The 22323-nt window shown below is 42.8% G+C and overlaps 1 protein-coding gene across 1 annotated transcript in view; it reads left to right on the forward strand.

Moving 5' to 3' along the window:
- The first annotated feature begins 374 nt into the window (after positions 1-374).
- Positions 375-22323, forward strand: part of ROS1 (ROS proto-oncogene 1, receptor tyrosine kinase) — a 73733-nt gene continuing 51784 nt past the window's right edge. The window contains exons 1-16 of the mRNA XM_009906067.2: positions 375-497; positions 2363-2416; positions 4068-4127; positions 4802-4828; positions 7562-7622; positions 8990-9138; positions 11967-12105; positions 12777-12978; positions 13611-13687; positions 14400-14522; positions 15529-15713; positions 16851-16948; positions 17484-17995; positions 18587-18799; positions 19936-20046; positions 20553-20734. Coding sequence (XP_009904369.2) covers positions 375-497; positions 2363-2416; positions 4068-4127; positions 4802-4828; positions 7562-7622; positions 8990-9138; positions 11967-12105; positions 12777-12978; positions 13611-13687; positions 14400-14522; positions 15529-15713; positions 16851-16948; positions 17484-17995; positions 18587-18799; positions 19936-20046; positions 20553-20734 — 2316 coding nt within the window. The remainder of the gene's footprint in view (positions 498-2362; positions 2417-4067; positions 4128-4801; positions 4829-7561; positions 7623-8989; positions 9139-11966; positions 12106-12776; positions 12979-13610; positions 13688-14399; positions 14523-15528; positions 15714-16850; positions 16949-17483; positions 17996-18586; positions 18800-19935; positions 20047-20552; positions 20735-22323) is intronic.

Raw genomic sequence — 22323 nt, forward strand, 5'->3', positions numbered from 1 at the left:
GAACATCAGGCCAATTTTCTCCCAGTCTTTCCCTCTTTCTGTGTTGTTGGAGCACCTGGATTAAGGCACTGCACCGAGTTTCCTCTTTGCATTAATGATATTTATGCAAGGGGATCCGCTGATCTCATTGGCCAGCTCTTTTGTTTCAGTGGTTTAATAAGAAACTATGAAATAGACGTTGTGCAATTTCAAGACAAGTGCTCCAGGAAGCTGAAAAGTTGTTGAAGGAGTGGAGCCTGAACCAGGATTTCTGAAACATTTAGTAAACCCAGATGCAGAAATTTCACTCTCACCTCTCTGCCATCTCAACCAAAAGGCGTTTGTGAGGCCAAGCCAAGGAAAGAATCAGGCTGACAGATGAAATTGCTTAAGTTATGAGGAACTCCTGCCTGGTGGAACTCCCGCTAGCCAGACTTGCTGCCTTTTATTGTGTGGGGATCTCTGCTGTGTGCTGTTCTTTCTTGAAGGACTGTCAAAGCTTATGTACAAGTAACCTGGTAAGTTTTGGAAAACCCTACTTAACCTTTGGAAGCCTTGGTGGTTGCTAGCACTGTAAAAATGTCCTGTTGTAGAGCAGCTTTCTGAGAATCAGTTTTTCCAAGAGTTTGAGGACTGATGTTGAACGTTTGGCTTTGTGAAGCCTGGTAAGGAAGAAAGCCCACTCATCAGTCTGCCTGGGTGTTTATTTTGTAGTTTCTTTACATCTTTCTATTCCAACAGCTGCTGAAATCCCATTCATCAGGCTTTGTGAAACCTGGTAAGGAAGAAATTCCCTTCCTCAGACTGCCTGAGTTTTTATTTTGCAGTTTCTTTTCATACTTCTCTTCCAGCAGCTCCTGAAATTACTATAAACACCAAAGCACCTGGAGGGTGAAGGAGAGAAACCTTTGTGCTTGCAGTTTATTCACTTCACTTACCAGTTTCAGTCTAGTCTGTGACTTTTCTTATGTAAGCCTAGAAAAATTGTAAATTCACCAGAAATGGTCTGGGAATCTGTGGCTTGCACACTTATCCTGAACAAGTTTCAGATTCTTATTCGAGCTACCTGTGCTTTAAATTGTGACTATGTCTTTAAATATTAAAGTAAGTGGTTGGATCTTCAATCTTGCACTTTCATAGTGTTCCTTTGAGTAGCTGAGTGGAATGTATCACTTTTCCTTCTACTGATGCATGACAAAGCTAAGCAAAACCTCTCAAATGTAAGAAATAATCCTGCATGAGGCTTTCAGCAGTTACATCCTTGTTACTGCTTGCCTGAAATGCTGATTTGTTTAGAAGATCATGCACCTTTGCCCTCCAAGAAGTGCATTTTGTGCCTTGGGGCTAAATAACCGTGGAAGCCTACTGCAGAGGACTATCACCTGCTCCATTTTATGTCATAAATTTGGCTTGACAGTTCCTTTAAAACTATTCCTTCCTCTTGCATCAGTGAAAGAGTTAATTGCCTTCCCTGATGGAAGTCTATCATGCAACGATAACTTTGATGGAGATCCTTTGATTTCAGCTTAAATTAATTCAGAATAAGAAATAAGTTGCTCTCCCTCTCAGCTTTGAAAGACAGGAAAATCACATTCATGTTCAGTGGATGTATTGTGTAAGGGATTCAGATGAGAAAAATACACTCTTAGAGTCTGAGAGCTGTAAATCTTACTTTTCACCCACCCCCACTCTGCTTATTGTGTTCACATTTGCTTTGTGACACCTTTAATTCTCGCTATTGTCACGGCGGTGTGTGCAGTTTGCTGAGAATTGCTTCCTGAGAGTTGTTTTATTAAGGGTGATCTAACCTGTTTGCAGGGAAAATAACTGAAGGCCTAACATTCAGCTCCTCTAAGGCTGTTAAATATGCCCCCAGATCATTCACACTTCACGAGAGGAGTCTGGGTTTGCACACTTCTAACGGAGTGAAAACACAGGCACTTCAGCCCCACAGCGCTTTCGGCAGGAGAGGAAGGGCGGTCACCATATGGCTGTGTAAAACCCCTTCAAAAGAAGGGCAGACAAAAGGCATTTAGCTTGAAGAAAGGTCTTTCCTCCAGCAAGGGCTCAAAGCCACTTGGCTTTGTCATTTATACCCAACCTACTTCTGAAACTTTTGTTATTGACTTGGTGAACCAGAGTCAGGAGACAGGAGCCAAATTCCTACCTGAGCTAATTCTGCCAATGCCTTAGCTGGATGGTAGTCTGAAATTAGTCTCAAGTGAGAAGGTACTGATGTGCCAGTAATAAAGTTCTTCAAATGAAGTAACATCAGTCAAAGAATATTTGTTTTTACAAGAAACCAATGCTTTAACATGTTTTAATCATAGAATTTGGGGCAACATTTTGACTCTCTGGGATACTGTGTGTTTCTCTCTGATAGGAAGGAGAACCTGGAATTGCTCCCCTTTGCAACGTTAGTGACATCACTGGGGCGGTGAGTAATGGTTTGCTTTCTTAATTAATAGGCTTATATGTTACTGCTATTGGAATAAAACGAGCACAATGCTCACATTGTCAAAGACTTCAATGTGCACAGTCGCCTGGCAGTATGAGTCAGCAGGTTGTGTGCTTAGATTTGGCTCCAAATGTTAAAGACTCGACTATTATTTTTTGTTTGTTGTTTGTTTAAAGAAAATGCGTGGCTCTGCTGTGAGTCACATTCACATGGTGATCTACAAAGTTCATACTCAGAAATGAGAGAAAATGAGATAAAAACCTCTAAAATGCAAACCATTAGGTCTGCTTTGTTCAGCAGCCTTTGTGCGGTTCATTTGTTTGTTTGTTTTACTTTGCTTTGCTTTCTTTTGTTTTCCTTTCTTTTGTTTTGCTTTCCTTTGTTTTGCTTGCCTTCCCCCCCCCTTCTTCTCAGCTATTTGATGGGAGAAAGCTTAAAATTACTCTTGTTAAAAAGGTAGTGTTCTATAGGACTAGATTGACGTGCGCTTTCCCCAGCAGTAAGGACCTTATCTGCTGTTCCCCCAGTTCAGATTTCAAATGCAGTTTGAGCTGGTGGTTACATATATTCTTTGTGGAGAAATCAGTCATCAATATTTTCCACAGAGACTAGTGGGAAGCTGCTTCTCAGCACTTGATATCTAGTGAGGTTGGGTCATTTATGACACTGGGACCATAAAAGGCTGTGTTGCCGTGACAATGCATAGCCACATTGACTTAGAGGTTTAGGTTGCTGTGTGTCCTTGCTCAGTGTTATCAAGTCTTACTGTTGTTGGTTTTGGTTTGGTTTTTTTTCATGAGGCTTTGTAATGTTTGATAACAGAGTCTCCTGCTTCCAAAGTTGTTCCCTTACAGCTTCCCTTTAAAAAGAATAACGTACAGGACCATTGACAAGTGGATGGGACAGAATAAAGGAGAAGGGTCCAACATCAAATGCAAACCACATATTATTTATAAGATCATGGGTTTGAAGCTGATGCCTTGCCTGTTGGAGAGTGAGTGGGTTGTGATGAATGGCTTTCCACTGTGCATCCTGCACCTCTGTTACTGCTCTGCAGAGAGCAAGTGGCGAAATAAAGCTGGGAGAGAAGGAGCACTGAACACACACACACACACACACATCATGGCTGGCTTATTCCCAGAGCAAGAGTGAAGATGCACTGCTTTAGCCAGGGCTCCTCCTGCTCCTGGAGCTGTTCAGCAGCCCTTTCCCAAGGCCTCACTCTCCCAGCTGATAGAGGCTGCTCTGGTGTCCTGTAGTCCTTTTAAGTGCTCTTGGTATGTGCAAGGATGTCAAAGTCTTTACTGGAGCTGGGCACCTACCTGAAAATCTCTTTGTTTTGCAAAACCAGTCTCTGAGAATGAGTTAATTCCACTCTATACATTGAGAAGGGCAGTATAGAACATAACTCCCTTAGTGGAGTAACTGAGTACCTGAAATCTTTGGTATATTTAATATTTTTGTTACAGTGTTTAAGTGCTGTAAACTCCTACTTTATTGCTAAAATAAAAGTCGGTGGTGCAGAATGTTTTCCTGCAGCTGGAAATGGATGTATTTTCCTCACCCTTAGTGCTGAAGTATTCCTTCTCTTTAAAGAGGTCCTTTTCAAAGCCACTGTCTGTCTTTGCAGTGCACACAGGGATGCCAGCTTTGGAATGCAACAGTGCAAACCCAGTGCCCACTGAAATGTGTGAGTATTGCCTTAGCCTTGGCTCTGCAGCACTTGTCTCCAGTCCATTGAGTACCTTATCCAATGGCAGATGTGGAAAACCTAACCAGAGCAGTGTGCCTGTGAAAAGATGTAATGTCCATATTTTTACTCAGTGCCTTCATAAATTCTCCTTTCAGAAGGCAATCCTTCTTGCCATGGGAGTTACCTGGAACACAGAAAGTTTTTACTGTGTTTGCCAAAATGTGGGGATGTTTTACAGCTCATTAGGCTCAAACACTCGCTCAGACTCTCAAGCAGTGAGAAAGAATTCAGGATTTTACCGTCCCAGAGCTGTATGCAGATGTAAATGAAGCACATGGTCCTTTCTAGATTGATTTCTTGCTTTTGCTAAACCAGATGGATGAGACTGAGCACTGGTCTGGGACAACTGCCATGGCAGTTTTTAAACTGGCCTTTTGTTCCTGGACCTCTTGAACACCTGAAGCTCATTCATTCTTGGCATCATTTTGATGTTGACTTTCTGTGGGGTTATTTCAAGTGTGCTTTTTCCTTCTCTCATTACCTGGCAATGATAAGGTTTTGCAGTGTACTTTCGCTGGAAGAAACTTCTAATTAATTGATATTATCTGCTTGAAATACTCTATTATTATGTGCATGCTAATCCTACATTTTCCTGACTTGCTTCTTGGCAGAACCAGACATACAGCAGAGCATGTGAGGTAAGTTAAATACTATCAGATCAGTAAAAAATAAGTAAGTCATGATTTCAGTGATTACTATGTCCACATAGTAAGTACCATAATAGCAGAGTATAATACTACCATAGTAGTACTAAGAAATACAATGTAGATACACAAACTTATCAGTCCATGTCTGTTTTGTGCTCCCTAAAGCTGAAGAGTGAGTTATGTACATGCACCCCTTCTTTCCAGCAGGGTGGCTAAGAACATGTTTGCAGTCAAATCTGCTGTGTATCAAAAACTAATGCTTTTAAAAAGCAGACTAGTCACATTAGTATAGAACCCAGTACACATCTACTTAAACAATGTTCTAGGTGCTCCCAGGAGTCTTGTTCTGCCCAGTTTTTCATTGATGCCATCAAACGTGAATGCTTGTTAAGGCTGCTGTGACATCAGCTGGGTGAGAAGTGGGAATAAGGAGTGGAAGCTAGAGGACAAATCACACTCTTGACTGGACACAGTCTGAATGAAGTAAAACACAATTGAGTAAGGGACAATGTGTTTCCCTTTAGGGAAGAGATCTCAGATGGGAAGTGCTTGCTCTGTGCTGCAGGTGGACTGGAATTTACAGTGATAGGTATGAAGCCAGCCCAGGAACTTCCTTGTCCCCTCTCACCTAGGAACAAGGGAGTGCCACTGAATTTGGTGGGAATGTTCACAACAAAGGGCAGCAGGATCTGGTTCATACAGGTTTCCTGTAAGTTTGGCTGTAGCCATGCAGAGGATGCATATGGAGTTGAAGCACAGAGTAAGTCTGGGTAGAGTTCTGTGTCCAGTTCATGGTCTGGTAAATTCAGCTTTAAAATTATAGTCTTATTCTGTTACCTGGATAGAAGAAAAGTAGAAATGTCTTCCTGAGAGTTTTGATTCACACCAAAATCACCACTCTTGTTTTAACAAATGCAGTGAAGTTAATTCTGCCTTATAGTAAAACCTTTTTCATAGACCTGAGACATTTACAATGCAGTCTCAACCATTTCAGGTGATGCTTTGTTGAGCACCAGTCATTGACTTGCCTATTTGAAACCAGAGCAGGGGAGATTTGGGTAGGAAATTAGGAAGAAATGATTTACTATGAGGATGGTGAGACACTGCAACTGGTTGTAGAAGCCTCATCCCTGGAAGGGGATTCCAAAAGGCCTGATCAGTGGAGGATATTCAAAGATTTCTTGTTTTCAGGCAGAGCAGATGGCAAATTTCCCTCAAAATTTCGAAGGCTAGGAGCTTTAGTAATCCTCTTACAAAAATTGGATTTACAGTTCAGACAAAGATCAGGAAAAGAAAGAAAAACATGACAAGCCCCAAATGGCCAGAAACACCTGTTAAATAAAGAAGGCCTTATGAATCAGAATGTAAACTGAGGACACTTCCCCTACAAACTCAACAATTCTTGGGTGTAAACAAAAGCTCCAGTGTACAGTTGATAATTGATGTCTGCTAATAACCGGAATCTTTGCCTGCTAACAGTCCTGAGAACTCACAGGGGAGGATTTTATTTCTCTGAATAGAAAAAACATTGGAAAAAACCTTCAGTGCTTGCCCTTGTCACTGAGTGCCTGGCTGTGAGGTAATGTCCATAGGAATATACTCCTGAGCAAGCTCTAAAACTCGTGTCAGCTGCAGCTGTTATCTGAAGCAATATGCCTTATCGGTTTCCATCGGGGACTGGAGGTGTACATCCTGGAACCACAGGAAGAGCAATTAATAAAAATTAGCTCACTTAACATAATGAATTGATTCTGCAGGAGCTAAAGGTTAATTTTCACTTGAGAGGTGGTTGTTGTACAAAGCAAGCTTCAAGATTTCATAAGCCAAATGAACCTGCAAAACAGAACAAGCCCGAATGAAATGCCTGTCTAGAAAAGCTCAAAGCATCACTTCTCAGAAGCTTTGGCTTTCTAGGAGGCTCAGTTTTATGTGCAGCTTTTTAACTGAGATCCACCTGGAAAATGCTACTACCTCTTCTTAAGTTCTCTACCCATTAAACAGGGTAACGCTGGTACCTGGACTGAAAACTTTCTGCCCTTAGCATGTGAGTGTGGAGAACACAGTGCCCTGGGGTATTTGGTATGTTTGCAACTTGTAGGCATAACTGCACCAGAAGGAGTAACTACTATCAAGGAAGTGGGAATTAGCAGGGCTGCTCTAACCAATGACTAATTTCAGTTATTGTGAAAACTGGCTGGGACTACATTTGTAAGTGTGTGCCTCATTCATGGGAAGTAGATGAAGCAGGAGAAGGTGAAACAGCATATTGAACATATTACCAGGTTAAAACCTATCGCTTCCCAAGTCCATGGTTGCCATTCTAGTCTATTCCCAACTTTAATTTATCCCCATATTTGTGCTTTCAACAAAGGGACAGTGTGTAAGGAGGAAAACCCTAATTCAGTGACCAATGAAATGATGGAAAGGCTCTTGGGAAGCTCTTTGGTGTCAGTTTGTAGTACTGCTGCTTTTTAGAGGGGATCTGTTGGTTGGTTTGTATGTTGATTAGATGGTGTTGGATGATGGGTTGGATGTGATGATCTTGAAGGTCTCTTCCAACCTGGTCTATTCTATTCCATTCCATTCCATTCCATTCCATTCCATTCCATTCCATTCCAAATGTCCACAGGACTTGCATGCATTCAGAACATGTTTGTATAGTTGTAGGAGGAAGTTTGCCTTTATGCCAAACAAACTAACAAGTGAGTTCTGTACCCTCCACAGACAGTTTCCTGTAAGTTTGGCTGTAGCCGTGCAGAGGATGCATATGGAGTTGAAGCACAGAGTAAGTCTGAACAGAGTTCTGTGTCCAGTTCATGGTCTGGTAAATGCAGTTTTATGATTATAGTCTTTAGTGTTATTGTATTATCTAGATTTCCTTGCAAAGAAAAAATAAAATAGGAATATCTTCCTGAGTGTTTGGGTTCACAGGAAGATCACCACTCTTCTGTTTTAACAAATGCAATGAAGTTAATTCTGTCTTGCAGTAAAATTTTATTTCACAGACATGAGATTTTTTTGAATACAGTCTCAACTGTTTAGGATGATACTTTGTTGAGCACCAATCCATGGCCTGTCTATTTAAAGCTAGAGCGAGGGAGATTTAGATTGGACATTAGGAAGAAGCTCTTTACTGTGAGGATGGTGAAACGCTGGAACTGGTTGACCAGAGAAGTTTTAGAAGCCTCATCCCTGGAAGATTTCCAGACCAGGCTGGGTGAGGCTTTGAGCAGCCTGGTCTAGTGGAAAGTGTCCCTACCCATGGCAAGTGGTTGGAATCTTTAAGGTCCCTTCCAACCCAAACCATTCTGTGATTCTATGTTCCTATGATCTTGAAACCACTGCCAAAAGCTCCTGTAACTTACATGGAAACAACAGGGCCAATACAGTGCTATTGAAATAGCCCCCTTGAAAATATCTTCAAACCTCTCCCACACCTCTCTAGGTTTCTGTTCAGAAAGGGTTTACTGAGTACCTGTAACTAAAATTGCATTGACACAAGAGCAGAGTTGTAGTCACCTTTGCTTGCATTGAGCTAGAATTCTTCCACCCTGTGTCCATTTCTAAGTCTATGACCAGAGAAGACTGCGAGGGGATTTAATAAATGTTCCTAAGTATCTGAGGGCTGGGGGTCAAGAGGGAGAGGACAGGCTCTGCTCACTTGCACCCTGGGACAGGACAAGGGGCAACGGATAGAAACTCCAGCACAGGAGGTTCCACCTTAACCTGAGGAGGAACTTCTTCACTGGGAGGGTCACAGAGCACTGGAACAGGCTGCCCAGAGAGGTTGTGGAGTCTCTTTCTCTAGAGACTTTCAAGACCCATCAGGATGTATTCCTTTGCCACCTGTGCTAGATTTGCTAGATTCTATGGTCCTACACTGTCAGGGACGTTGGACTGAATGATCTTTGGAGGTCCCATCCAACCCCTAACATCCTGTGAGCCTCTGAGCTGGCTCAGTTCAGGCTTTCATTATCAAATTGTCCTTCTACTGTCATGTGATTTATTCAGCCACATGTTCTACATATTCTTTGGAGTATTTTTATTAGCTTCACAGCTTTCAGGTATGTGAGGCAATAAGCCTTTAACCCTAAACCCCCAGAGATCACTGTGAAAGAATTTTTTCTTACTGTTGTATTTACTTCCCCTCAGACTGCTTGAACAAGCCTGAAGCACCGTTTGCATCTACCATTGGAAACCACAGTGTCACACTACGCTGGAGTCCAGCTAACATCTCTGATGTAAAATACATTATTCAGTGGAAGTTCAATGAGCTCCCTGGAGACTGGAGGTACACAGAGGTAAAGAAGAATGTTTCCTCTTACTTTGCAAGGAAATAAATCCTCCTCTGCTCTTTGTTTTGGTTTTGTTTTGTTTTTGTTTTGTTTTGTTTTCATTTGGTTTTTGTTTTGTTTTTGTTTTGTTTTATTATAGAGTAGAGTAGAACAGAATAGAATAAACCAGATTGGAAGAGACCTTTGAGATCAAGTCCAACCCATCATCCAACACCATCTAATCAGCTAAACCGTGGCACCAAGCACCTCATCCAGTCTCTTCCTAAACACCTCCAGTGATGGTGACTCCACCACCTCCTTGGGCAGCCCATTCTGATGGCCAATCACTCACTCTGTGAAGAACTTCCTAACTTCTTCCTAACATCCAGCCTAAACCTCCCCTGGCACAGCTTGAGACTGTGTCCTCTTGTTCTGGTGCTGGTTGCCTCAGAGAAGAGACCAACCCCCACCTGGCTACAACTTCCCTTCAGGTAGCTGTAGAGAGCAATAAGGTCTCCCATGAGCCTCCTCTTCTCCAAGCTAAGCAACCCCCAGCTCCCTCAGCCTCTCCTCACAGAGCTGTGCTCCAAACCCCTCCCCAGCTTTGTTGCCCTTCTCTGGACACATTCCAGCAAGTCAACATCTTTCCTAAACTGAGGGGCCCAGAACTGGACACAGGACTCAAGGTGTGGCCTAACCAGTGCAGTGTACAGGGGCAGAATGACTTCCCTGCTCCTGCTGACCACACTGTTCCTGATACAGGCCAGGATGCCATTGACCTTCTTGGCTGCCTGGACACACTGCTGGCTCATGTTCAGCTGGCTGTCATTCAGCACCCCCAGAAACAGAAATATATTGCATAGTACGTCAGGCACATAAAGGAGGCTTGCAAAATCATGAGCAGAATGGAGAGGCTGAGAAGTGGACAATTACTCCCTCTTTGCTCCAACACAGGAACTAGGAACCTTGGTGGACACTAGCTGGTAGCAGGGGCAAAACTAGCAAATGAAAGTTATTTCCTCACAGAGTGCGTAGCTCAAATGTTCCGCTGCTTCCTGCCACACGTGGATGTTAAACTGCTACATTTAAACTCCTAAGTATTAAGATCAGTAGAAAGAGTAAGCAGGACTTGAAAAAAGTGACTGGACAAATTAGTGGAAGAAAAAGCTAAGTTCTACTAAAGGGCAACTTTAAAACTTCACCATTGTTTCATGTTGAGCCATGCTTAGAAAATGTCAAGACAGAATATTCAGGAGAAATATCACTGCAGGCTTTTTTCCCCCCCTACCTTTCCCTAGAGAAATTTCTTTTGGTTCTTTTGAAAGACAATAGTTGGCTAGCTAGAGCTTGGTTCTGACTCAGTAGTTACTTCTCATATTATGTCCTTTTGCGTCACCTGTACACCTGTTATCTTGCCATCATCTCTCTTGCACTCATTTACAGAGCATGGCAAGTTGGTGCCCCAAACCAAAGGCAAAGATAATTTGCTAAGCAGGAAGTTGTTCTGAATTAATCATTGGGGGACAATGACTGGAGGCCATAAACCTTTTAGGGTAACTAGGACTAGAGGACACAGTCTCAAGCTGCGCCAGGGGAGGCTGAGACTGGATGTTAGGAGGAAATTCTACACAGAGAGAGTGATTGCCTATTGGAATGGGCTGCCCAGGGAGGTGGTGGAGTCACCATCATTGGAGGTGTTTAGGAGGAGACTTGATTGGGTGCTTGGTTGCATGGTTTAGTTGATTAGGTGGTGTTGGATGATAGGTTGGAAGTGATGATCTTGAAGGTCTTTTCCAACCTCGTCTCGTCTCGTCTCGTCTCGTCTCGTCTCGTCTCGTCTCGTCTCGTCTCGTCTCGTCTCGTCTCGTCTCTTCTCTTCTCTTCTCTTCTCTTCTCTTCTCTTCTCTTCTCTTCTCTTCTCTTCTCTTCTCTTCTCTTCTCTTCTCTTCTCTTCTCTTCTCTTCTCTTCTCTTCTCTTCTCTTCTCTTCTCTTCTCTTCTCCTTCAGATCTTAGATTTGTAGCATGTGTATCAACAGTTTAAAAACTATATTTCCCTTAATAAGTTGTTATTATTTTAGGGGGGGTTACCTTATTCTTCAAATCTACTACTACACTGCATCCATTCTTCCATCCATCCACTCATTGTTTAGATTTAGTAGTGTGATCTGAAGAAAAAAGAGATGAGGATAAAAGTTTAGAAAGGATAGAAAACCAAAGTCTGTGCTGAAAAAAGGCCTCCCACATTTCCTCTAATCTAAAGATAAGATGCTGCATTTTTGTATCTTGAAATATGTATGTTATTGAAACTCTTGAATGTGTCCAGAGAAGGGCAACGAGGCTGGGGAGAGGCCTCGAGCACAGCCCTGTGAGGAGAGGCTGAGGGAGCTGGGATTGTTTAGCCTGGAGAAGAGGAGGCTCAGGGGAGACCTTATTGCTCTCTACAGCTACCTGAAGGGAGGTTGTAGCCAGGAGGAGGTTGGTCTCTTCTCCTAGGCCATCAGCACCAGAACAAGAGGACACAGTCTCAAGCTGTGCCAGGGGAAGTTTAGGCTCGAGATGAGGAGAAAGTTCTTCACTGAGAGAGTTGTTAGCCATTGGAATGTGCTGCCCAGGGAGGTGGTGGAGTCACCATCCCTGGAGGTGTTCAAGAGGGGATTGGACGTGGCACTTGGTGCCATGGTTTAGTAGTCATGAGGTCTGTGGTGCCAGGTTAGACTTGATGATCTTTGAGGTCTCTTCCAGCCTTGGTGATTCTGTGTTCTGTGAGCCCCCTTTTGTTCTGATAACACCCAATATAGTAGTTGCAGAGGGAGGGAGAAAAAAATAATCATATTGTATCTATGCATTATTCCAGGTAGTATCTGAAACCTACTACAGAGTCAAAGACCTTCAACCCTTCACAGAATATGTGTTTCGAGTAGTTTGGGTCATTACATCTCAGCTGCAGCTCCACTCTCCACCTAGTTCCAGTTACCGGACACTTGCTTTTGGAGGTAATGATTTGCACTATGAATTGTGACTTTCAGGATTGCATCAGAAACATAGAATGGTTAGGATTGGATGGGACCCCCCAAGGGTCATCTAGTCCAACCCCCCTGCAGTGAGCAGGGACATCCTCCATTAGGTCAGGTTGCCCAGAGTCTTGTTGAGCCTGCCCTTGAATATCTCCAGGGATAAGTCCTCAGCTACCCCCCTGGGCAACTTGTTTCTGGGGTCTCAGCTACCTCCCTGGGCAACCTGTTTCAGTGTCCCACTACTCTCATGATAAAGAACTTCCTCCTTATGTCCATGTTTCCATGTTGTTTCTTTCACAGTAAACACTGATGCTTCAGTAACAGAATGATTTGTGCTTTTTAAACTAGAAGATTTAGGGCTGCTTCCTTCCTTTAGTTTTAACAGAGTGCACAGAAAGAAAATAGATGGTCAAAACTGAGGGCACATTGAGTATCTTTGTGTACAATTGGGCATTTTAACTTTTTGTTTTGACTGAAGTACAAACACATGAAAAAAAAGTTAACCATTGTGGAAATTTTGTGCTGTCCCTAATGATCTTTCTTAGTGCAGACAAACAGGTATGAAACCTAAAAATGTACATAGAAAAAGAAAAAAGAATAATGAATGTCTTAAATGACCTCCCAGAGTCAGGTATTTCTGTTTCTTACAGTTCCTACAACAGCCCCTATCATTAAAGACATTCAGAGTTCAAGTCCAAGCACTGTTGAAGTTAGCTGGCTTCCACCACTTTTTCCCAATGGGCTGATTGTTGGATATAACTTGCTCCTGACCAGTAAGAACCATCAACTGTTGAGAGCCTCAAGAGGGAACAGCTTTCAGTTCTATTCCACCTTCCCAAACACCACTTACAGGTATGAAAAGCAAAGATGACCACCATGGCCATAGGCTCTGTAGCATTCATTGCCCAGATAGCACAGGCTATGCCTGAATGTCACTTCTGTACACTTATGCTACTTACTTCTAGCTTTGCCAAAAGCAAGGGTGTCTTCCCTGAGATGATGCACTTGTTTCAGATGAGTTGGCTGCTTCAATGGAAGTCAGATGGGGAGGAAGGAAAAGATATTTGGTATAGGGCCAACCTGCTGCACTTTCTTAGCTGCTGTTTTTCTTTTTCTTTTCAGTATCTTCAGGGACTGACAGAGCAGTCCTCTCTAGTCCTTAGCATCTGGAAAAAGGGCTTGATTTTTATTAAACACAAAGGCCTGCATTCTGCTTGCCCTGGTAAATGCAGATCTTTCTTTGAAATGAAATTCTTCTGGGTCTCAAACCCCATTTTGTGTTTTAATTTAGAAGATTCTGTTGTCCTACTTTTGGGGACGTCAGCCTCTGTTGGGTTTATTTTTATTACCCATTTCCTAGAACATTGTATTTAGATAAGGGTTCAAACACTTCTGTAGGAGCTGCCCTGCTTGATAAAATGTTTCCCAGGCTATGTTTCAAGAGAAGCTTGCACACCAAAATCCATCTCTGTGGCTTCTTGTAGATTCAGCATTGTGGCCGTGAATCAGTTCGGTGATGGACCCTCTGCTGAAGCCAACATCACAACTCCAGAATCCAAAGGTACAAGAGCAGCAGAGTCCTTATTGCTGTCTGTTCCTGGGGTCAAAGTCACATTCCCTGGGCTGCCATCTACCTGGAAGAAGAGAATAATATTTAGACTGCAAACAGTGCATGACAAAGAGTTGTACAGTGAGGAGTCAAGAATGTATCAGAGAGTCCTGTTCTTCAGTTCTAGATGTTGTTAGGCTACACAGCATCGTAACAACCTGGGATGCCGGTTGGCCTGAGTTGTGTTATGGATGGAAAACATCTCAGTGCTCCAAGGTAGTTACTGAGAGGACATGCTTCCATTTTCTAGATGGGATTTTAACAGCTGACAAGAAAATATATTTCTTCTAATAACATGAAATACTTAACATGAAGATTTTGTCAAAACATACTCAGTGATACCATGCCAAGTACATGAATCATAGAATCAATCAGGTTGGAAGAGACCTCCAAGATCAAGTCCAACCTGTCACCCAACACCTCACAACTACTAAACCATGGCTTCAAGTGCCACGTCCAATCTCCTCTTGAACACCTCCAGGGACGGTGACTCCACCACCTCCCTGGGCAGCACATTCCAACGGCTAACGAATCTTGAGCCATAAATACTTGGCACACATAGAAATGGGTGTACATGTGCATATGCATGTCTGCTAGTGATGTTCCAAGTTAGCAACATTCTTTTCTGTGCTACAGTTACCTAAATTCTGAATTTCTCTGTTAGCTAAGGCAAAAACAGGATGGCTCTTCCTATCCAGAAACCAGTCTTTAAGGAAGAGATGCACAGAGCAATTCCTTGAAGCTGCCCAGTGCCTGCAAAATGGTATTGTACACCACAACATCACAGGTAAAACCAGATTGTGCTCTCTTCTTTCAAGTATGACTTAAACCTCTGTGTCACCAAGGACAGAATGCACCTCACCTTGCCTAATACAGTGTCTAGCCTCCCTCTGTAGTCAGTGGGGAGAAAAAGGAACTTTCAGGACATGATTTATTTGTAAATGACAGGCACTGAGAAGAGATTAATTGTTCTCTCAGTGTGGCTTTTTCTTCACTGAATCAGGGCAGCTACTTCAGAGCTGACCTTTTCCATGGTAGGTATCTACATCAGGATAACAGGAAGCCAAAGCAGATCTTTCTGTGTGATTAATGACTGGGGTTTTTTCAATGTGAACATGGGGAAGTGAAGTGGCTTAAACTTAAGAATGAAGCAATACAACGTGTCAAAAGACACTGGCTGAAGAGAATGTTAGTGCACTATCTAATCTGGAGCACAGAGCTTTATAATGACACATTAGCAGCCCGAGTCATCAAGACATTCACATTATCTCAAATTGCCGGTGACTGTAATGTTCCTTATCAACCCTGGTGCTGTATTTGCTACTTAGAGAAAGTGTGGAAATCTGAGTTTGCCTTCTGAAGTTCATGGCATCAAAAAGATGCCAGAGTACAAACATTGCCCTTGACTGAATACCCTTTGATAGCACAGAGGTGGTGCAGATAATTTCTAGCTTGCAGTCTGGAGTGAGTGGTGTTTTGTAAGGAGATGTCATTTGCATCTGTTTGCTCTGGAGAGGGGTGATCATTGTCAGCTGGTTTGCATGTTACCTGTTTTTGTCTGATGACCTTCCAGAAGGGCAGTTTTCTCCAGTAATGTCATTTACATAGCAAATGGGAAAGTTTCTTTTTTATCTGAAAGAAGACTAGAAGTAGAGGAGGAAAACCCAGTGAAACTTCTTCCAGTTGGGTTGCAGATTGAAAAGTACTTCTGTTCAAGACAAGCAGGACAAGTAACTGGTAAAATCAAGCTTCTCTCTTATATTATTTGTGTGCACATGTCTTTCTGGTTTTAGGGATTTCTGTGAATGTTTACCAGCAAGCTGTCTATTTTTCTGAGGGCCATTCCATCTGGGTGAAAGGAGCTGCAAATATGTCTGATGTGTCTGACCTAAGGCTATTTTTTGCTGGCTGGGGGAATATTACATCCATCTCGGTGGACTGGCTTTACCAGAGGATATACTTTGTCATGAATGAAAAGGTAGAGCTCTGGGGCTTAATTAATTTCTTGTTTTATTTGAACCATTGCTGTGATTTATTTTACATGAGAAAAATCTGATTTATATCTAGATATATATGCATGCACAAAATATAATTGAAGAAATAGTTCTGGTTTTGGTTTTGCTTTAATAATATTCACATATTTCAGAGTTTAAATAAAATTGAAATAAATAAGAAAGGTTTGCATACCAGATCCTAGTTAAAGCAAATAGGCTGCTTGGAGCACTGAGTTTTTGTCCTATTTTTCCCTTTAGAACATAAAAAGCTTTGGGTTTAATTGCTTCGGTTTTGAGAGTGGCTTCACATCCACTTCATGCCCAGTACAAGCAACTTTGGTTTTGTTACTTGGCTCTGCCTTTAGCCTATTCAGTTCCTGCTCTGCCTCAGGAAGGTGGTCAGATAACTAGTTAGTGATTACAGCACCCTTCATAATTGACAGAAGGTGTTCAAGGATGAAAGTGTTTCACAGCAGTGATGCACCTTGGATTACAACAGTTTCTATTTGAAGTGAAAACATAGATGGCAACTCTGCACTTGATTCATAAACCACCAATTACACCAGGGGGCGGATTTTTGCACTTACTTTTGCAGTTCTCTAATGCACAAAGGACTGGGGAGTTGCTCCGAATGGTTAGTTTGCCATGTCTGATATTTCAGTTACTGCTAAGGAGCAGGGAGAGCAGTACTGTTAAATAGACACAAGTGAGCTGTACATGAGCAGAGTGGTGGCAGGGAATTCTCAATCTATGGCAGGTTAGAGAAGACCAAAGGTATTTCTGCCAGGATCAGAAAAGCACGTCCTTGGCTCTTGCTCTCCCATTGGGGCTCAATGTGCAAAGTTTGCCTGTTGCCCCCAAACTGGCCTTTTCCTTCCAGCTTAGAGGTAGGGAGTTAAGAGGAGGATGGCTGACAGGCAGCTCTTTCAGGGTAAGCTGTCATGGATTCACTTGAACTTGTGTACTCTGATAACAGACAACTCAGGAGCCCAGAAGGCCCTGGGTCTGAGAGAGAGGTGTGTTTCATTGTCTGGTCCTCTTGAAGGAATCTCAGGTCAGCTTGTTTGCTCATTAGAAAGCACCCTATGAATGCATCACCACTTTTTCTTCTTATTCCCCAGATACATGTCTGCCAGTTACAGAACTGCACAGCAGCTGAAGACATCACTCCTCTTTATGTGACCTCCCCTCTGAAGGTCATAGCTGATCCCTATAATGGGTGAGTGTCCTCCTTTGGTACACTTGATGTCAAAGAAGCTATGAAACTCCTCTCTAATTGTCTTCAATTCCTTAGTCATCTGGGTTCCTGTTTCAAACTATTGCCTTACCAAAACATAAGAGCAACAGGCAACAAATATCAAACTGCAAAGTTGTTGGAACCAGAGTGACACCATGAAGTGCTGCTTTCTGCATTTTGTTCCCTAGAGTGTTAGCAGAAGAGGTAAACTATTTCCAGTGCAGAAATTTGGGGGTTGCTTTCATAAATATGAAGCTCTATGCATTTAAAATGCCCCTGCCTAACACTTGAGGTATTATGGAAGAATATTCTCCAACAATCTGCCAGCCAAATCCCCAGAAGGTAAAAAGTGATGTGCTTAATTCTCCCAGGGTGTATATTAATAGCACCAAAAGCATCTTCCTATTGTCTACACGAAGACAGGCACATCACATCTCTGAGCTGTTGAAATATCTGTGACTCATCTGCAGAGTTTCTTGCACTGTAGTTATTTGGGTCTATTTTTCTCCATGGGCAGCTATATTTTCTGTCTCCTGAAGGATGGTATATACAGAGCAAACCTTCCACTCCTTCCTGGCACTGCCTCCCCAGCTTCACCAGTAGTGAAATCCAGTGCTCTGAGGGACTTCATGATCAGCTTCCAGTCTAAGAGACTTATTTTCTTCAACAAAACAGAGCAGACCTTTGTGTCAGGCTTTCTTGATGGCTCAGAGCTTCACACGCTGCGATCCCACGTGCCATTCAATGACATGGAGAGCTTTGCTTATGAGGATGACACATTCACTGTCACAGATGGCACTGCAGTTTTCCTTGAGGAGGTCTCTCCAGGGGGCAGTTCTAACTTCAATGAGTATGTGGTGGACTGCAATTTGGCACACCCAGAGTACTTGGGCTTTGGCAACTTGCTTTTCTATGGGGCATCAACTCAGCCTTTTCCCTTTCCAACCCCTCCTCGGCTTGTCACGGTGCTATTTGGATCGGACCAAGCTGTGATCAGCTGGAGACCTCCTGAACGTGCTATTGGAACCAGTAAGTTCAGCTGCCTCTTCCTTTTCTTTCTGGAGGAATAACTTTCCCTTCTCCTGGTGCTGGGCTTTGGTGACTTCAATAGCTGATGCTGCTGGAAGATGCAGAATTACCTCAGTGGGAAAAAATGTAGTACAAGATTCACCAGAAAAGGAAGCTGGCTGAATTAATATAAGTTTATACTGATAACTCACCACCTGCAAGGGGCTTTAAGCAAGGCTCCACCTTTAGTGTGATGTGGAGTAGCACTAATGTTGGTTGCTGATGTCACAGGCAAAATGCATGCCAAAGATGTAATGATTTTTGATCAGTGACTGTGCTGTGGTGCCTGTCCCCTGCACCTGTGTCTTTGAACAGCAGAAAATAATCTGATTAGGGAAAATTTTGCTTGTTCCTACTTCATTCTTCATGTGGATTGGACTACTTCTCTTGGTTGATCCCAGAGCTGAAGAATGCACATTTTTAATGTATCCCTTTCCTAATTCTCCTGATGTGGGCATATTTGAAATGTCTCCAACATACAGTTTACTCAAAGATTGTGTATCCTCTGTTCCAGCCATCAACTCCAATAACATCACTGTTTGCATCTCACAGGTCTATCTGCTTGGCAGAACTGGACCTATGATGTGAAAGTGTCACCTCAGCATTCATCTGAGAAGGAGAGAGTCGTCTCAAACATCAGTGACACCAGGTTTACAGTGAAGGAGCTGGTCAGCTCCACAGTATATGAAGTGTCAGTCAGAGCTGTGTCTCCTGCTGGTGAAGGGCCATGGTCAGAATCATTTAGAGGCACAACTTTACAAGAAGGTGAGAACTGCTTTGTGACCCAGGAGAAATGTGGAATGAGTTATGCATGCAGCTTCCCACATGGTGAGGCCCAGGCTTTGGGCAAGGACTGCAAAATGAGGGGCCCAGAAACTATTGTGTTGGAAAGACTAAAGAATGTAGGATGAGTAAGTTTTCTTTTAGTTAAAGTAGTAAGATTCTCCAATTATAGTTATCATTTTATTTTTACTACTTAAATACATTTTTCTAATGCAAGTACCCTATCAAGCACATTATTTGATACACTATCAGATTAAAGATATGAGAGGTGCTATTTCTTTCCTATGCTCTGCAAAACACTTTCTTTAATGAAGTGGTTGGAGCAGTGCCTTGGAGTTTAATGAGAGTTTATGGGAAAGTGCAGGCTCATTACAAGCTGAAAATCCTCGATTTGAGCATAGCTAATGGGGGATATGGCTGTGTGCACAATGCCTGAGATTTGTAGCTCTTTCTTTTTGAAACCTAGCTGACCCAAAATAACCTGTGTCTGAAGGGAAATAGCTTTCAGTTTAAGGCACTGGACTGGCACTTGAGATTAGGGGAGACTTTTGCCTGACTTCAGTAAGGCCAAGTCCAAATCCACAGGGGTTTCTAACCATCTAATAGGGTTCCAAATTGCCTTATTTTTCTTGATCTAAGCCTGCCTGACTATCTGACTTTCTCAAGGTATGATGTTTTGGTGCCTGCCTTCTTTATCTGTTATTGCTTAGGGCAGGGACAGTTTAAATTGTGCTTCTGTAACTTCCAGTCCTGGGCTCCTCAGTTTAGGAAAGATGTTGACTTGCTGGAACGTGTCCAGAGAAGGGCAACAAAGCTGGGGAGGGGTTTGAAGCACAAGCCCTATGAGGAGAGGCTGAGGGAGCAGAGCTGGGGTTAGCCTGGAGAAGATGAGGCTCAGGGGAGACCTTATTGCTCTTATCCAGTAGTGTTGGATGATAGGTTGGACACGATGATCTTGAAGGTCTCTTCCAACCTGGTCTGGTCTGGTCTGGTCTGGTCTATTCTATTCTATTCTATTCTATTCTATTCTATTCTATTCTAACTTTCCTATTGAAATACAAGCCTTACACATAATTTGCCTGTTGGTGTGCACAACTGCAGTTTCCTTTCTTTGTCAGCTGGAGAAGAACCATATATGTTGGCAGTGGGGGCTGAAGGGCTCTGGAAGCAGCAGTTGGATAGCTATGGGCCAGGAGAACTCCTCAATCCTCATATAAGAAATATTTCAGGTAAATACTAAACAAACTCCTGCTGCTGCTACACACTTGTCAGTATTTATTAGCTCTCCTTAAATTTAATCAACAGCACTGAAAGACAAGAGCTGTCACTGCAGAAGTCTAGACTTGAATGCAGTGCAGTGAAGCAGCTTCACTGAGCAATGCCTTTGAGTCCATTCTCTTTCTCCTACTTTATGGATTAAATTAATCCTTAGTGAAACTCTACTGACATCACCACAGTTACAGCAGAGCTAAAATCACCTCTCTGAAGCAGAGAGTTCTGCCTCCAGCACCCCATATATGTCATGCATTTATAATCACCAGGGCCATGCACGGACTTACCGGTGTACATTTCTATAAGGAAGGATCTTCAGCTGGGTCTGCTCATGTGTATTCACTTTAAAAAGGGGAGGGGGGGAAAAGCATCTGGCTACTTTTTATTCTTTTTGAAAACATGGGGTTTCTTTCCATGTCTGTGACATCCTTAATATCTTCCTTTTTTTTCTCTTTTCTTCAAGACCTCGATTGGTATAACAACACTCTTTACTGGATTAATTCCATGGGGGAAGTTCAGAGCTGGTCACTGAACACAAAAGAGGGTACCCCTGAGAACACTTATGTGCCTGATGTCAGAAATGCAAGGGTCTTGGCCTTTGATTGGTTGGGTCGGTGCTTGTACTGGGCTGGCAAAGCAAACACGGTGAGTATAGAATCATGGAATCAGTAAGGTTGGAAAAGACCTCAAAGATCGTCACGTCCATAGCTGCATTTCTGAAGAGGCCAAGTCCCTGAAGTCATAGAATCACAGAATCCTAGAATGGTTTGGGTTGGAAGGAGCCTTCAAAGGTCTTCTAGTCCAACCCTCCTGCAGTAAGCAGGAACATCCTCCACCAAATCAGATTGCTGAGAGCCTTGTTGAGCCTTGTTGAATACCTCCAGGGATGGGGCCTCAGCTACCTCCCTGGGCAGCCTGTTCCAGCACCCTCATGGTCAAGAACTTGTTCTTAACATCCAATCTAAATCTACTCTTCTCTAATTTCAAACCATTGCCCCTCATCCTATCACTGCAGGCCTTTGTAAACACTCCCTCTCCAGCTTTCTCATAGGCTTTAATGGCAACAAAGCTGGGGAGGGGTTTGGAGCACAAGCCCTATGAGGAGAGGCTGAGGGAGCTGAAGTTGCATAGACTGGAGAAGAGGAGGGTCAGGGGAGACCTTCTTGCTGTCTACAACAACCTGAAAGGAGGTTGTAGCCAGGTGGGGGTTGGTCTCTTCTCCCTGCACCAGAATAAGAGGACACAGTCTCAAACTGTGCCAGGGGAGGTTTAGGCTGGATGTTAGGAAGAAGTTCTTCACAAAAAGAGAGATTGACCACTGGAATGTGCTGCCCAGGGAAGTGGTGGAGTCACCATCACTGGAGGTGTTTAGGAAGAGACTGGATGGGGTGCTTGGTGCTATGGTTTAGTTGATGAGATGGTGTTGGGTGATAGGTTGGACTCGATGATCTCAAAGGTCTCTTCCAACTTGTTTAATTCTATTCTACTGTATTCTCCCTTCAGGTACTGAAGCCTGTATCTGGGAGAACAAATTTCTTGCAAACTGAGAGGCATTTTGACCTTTGCTGTTAATCATGTGGAAGAAGGCCTTGTGTGATTTTTCCAGGGTTGTATAAAAGTTTGGAGTAAAACATTCACTAACAGTCACTCATGCAGCATGGTGAATTCCAGGTGCAAATCAAACACACTATCAACAGTTTTGCTGGATTCAGTGCTGCAAAAATAAGTGAAGATGGTGAACATGGAAGCTTCCAAGTTGATCCCTGCTAGGAAGTAGAGGGACTTTATTTTAATCACATTTGCCATGATTTGTTTGCACAGAGATTTTTCCAGATTGGCTTCTGTACTGTGATACTTTGCAGATCACTGCAGATAAAAAAAATATAATTGCCATTGCACTTTGTACACTCTCATATCAAGAACATTGACATGTGAAGTATTTAAAAGGTATCTGACTTCAAAATTGCAGTGCTAATTTATGCAGTGCTGTCAAATTCTGCCTTTCATTTCTTGCAAGTGCAAAGGCAGAAGCTGTTTTAAAAACTGGAGCTCGGAGGCCAGATTTCACACTGCCTTGCACCCTCATTTACACTTGTGAATAGTGAATATGAAGTGGGTGAGAAACTCTGTCAGACAGAAGGCTGCCAAAACTGGGAAAGCCAAGGGGAAAGAGATATCTCAGCTTTGTCTTTTGTTAATTTTTAACTAATAATTTTACCTTAGCCTCCATCTTT

This window comes from Dryobates pubescens, chromosome 28 (genome assembly GCF_014839835.1).
Source record: "Dryobates pubescens isolate bDryPub1 chromosome 28, bDryPub1.pri, whole genome shotgun sequence".
In the NCBI taxonomy this organism is placed as follows: domain Eukaryota; kingdom Metazoa; phylum Chordata; class Aves; order Piciformes; family Picidae; genus Dryobates; species Dryobates pubescens.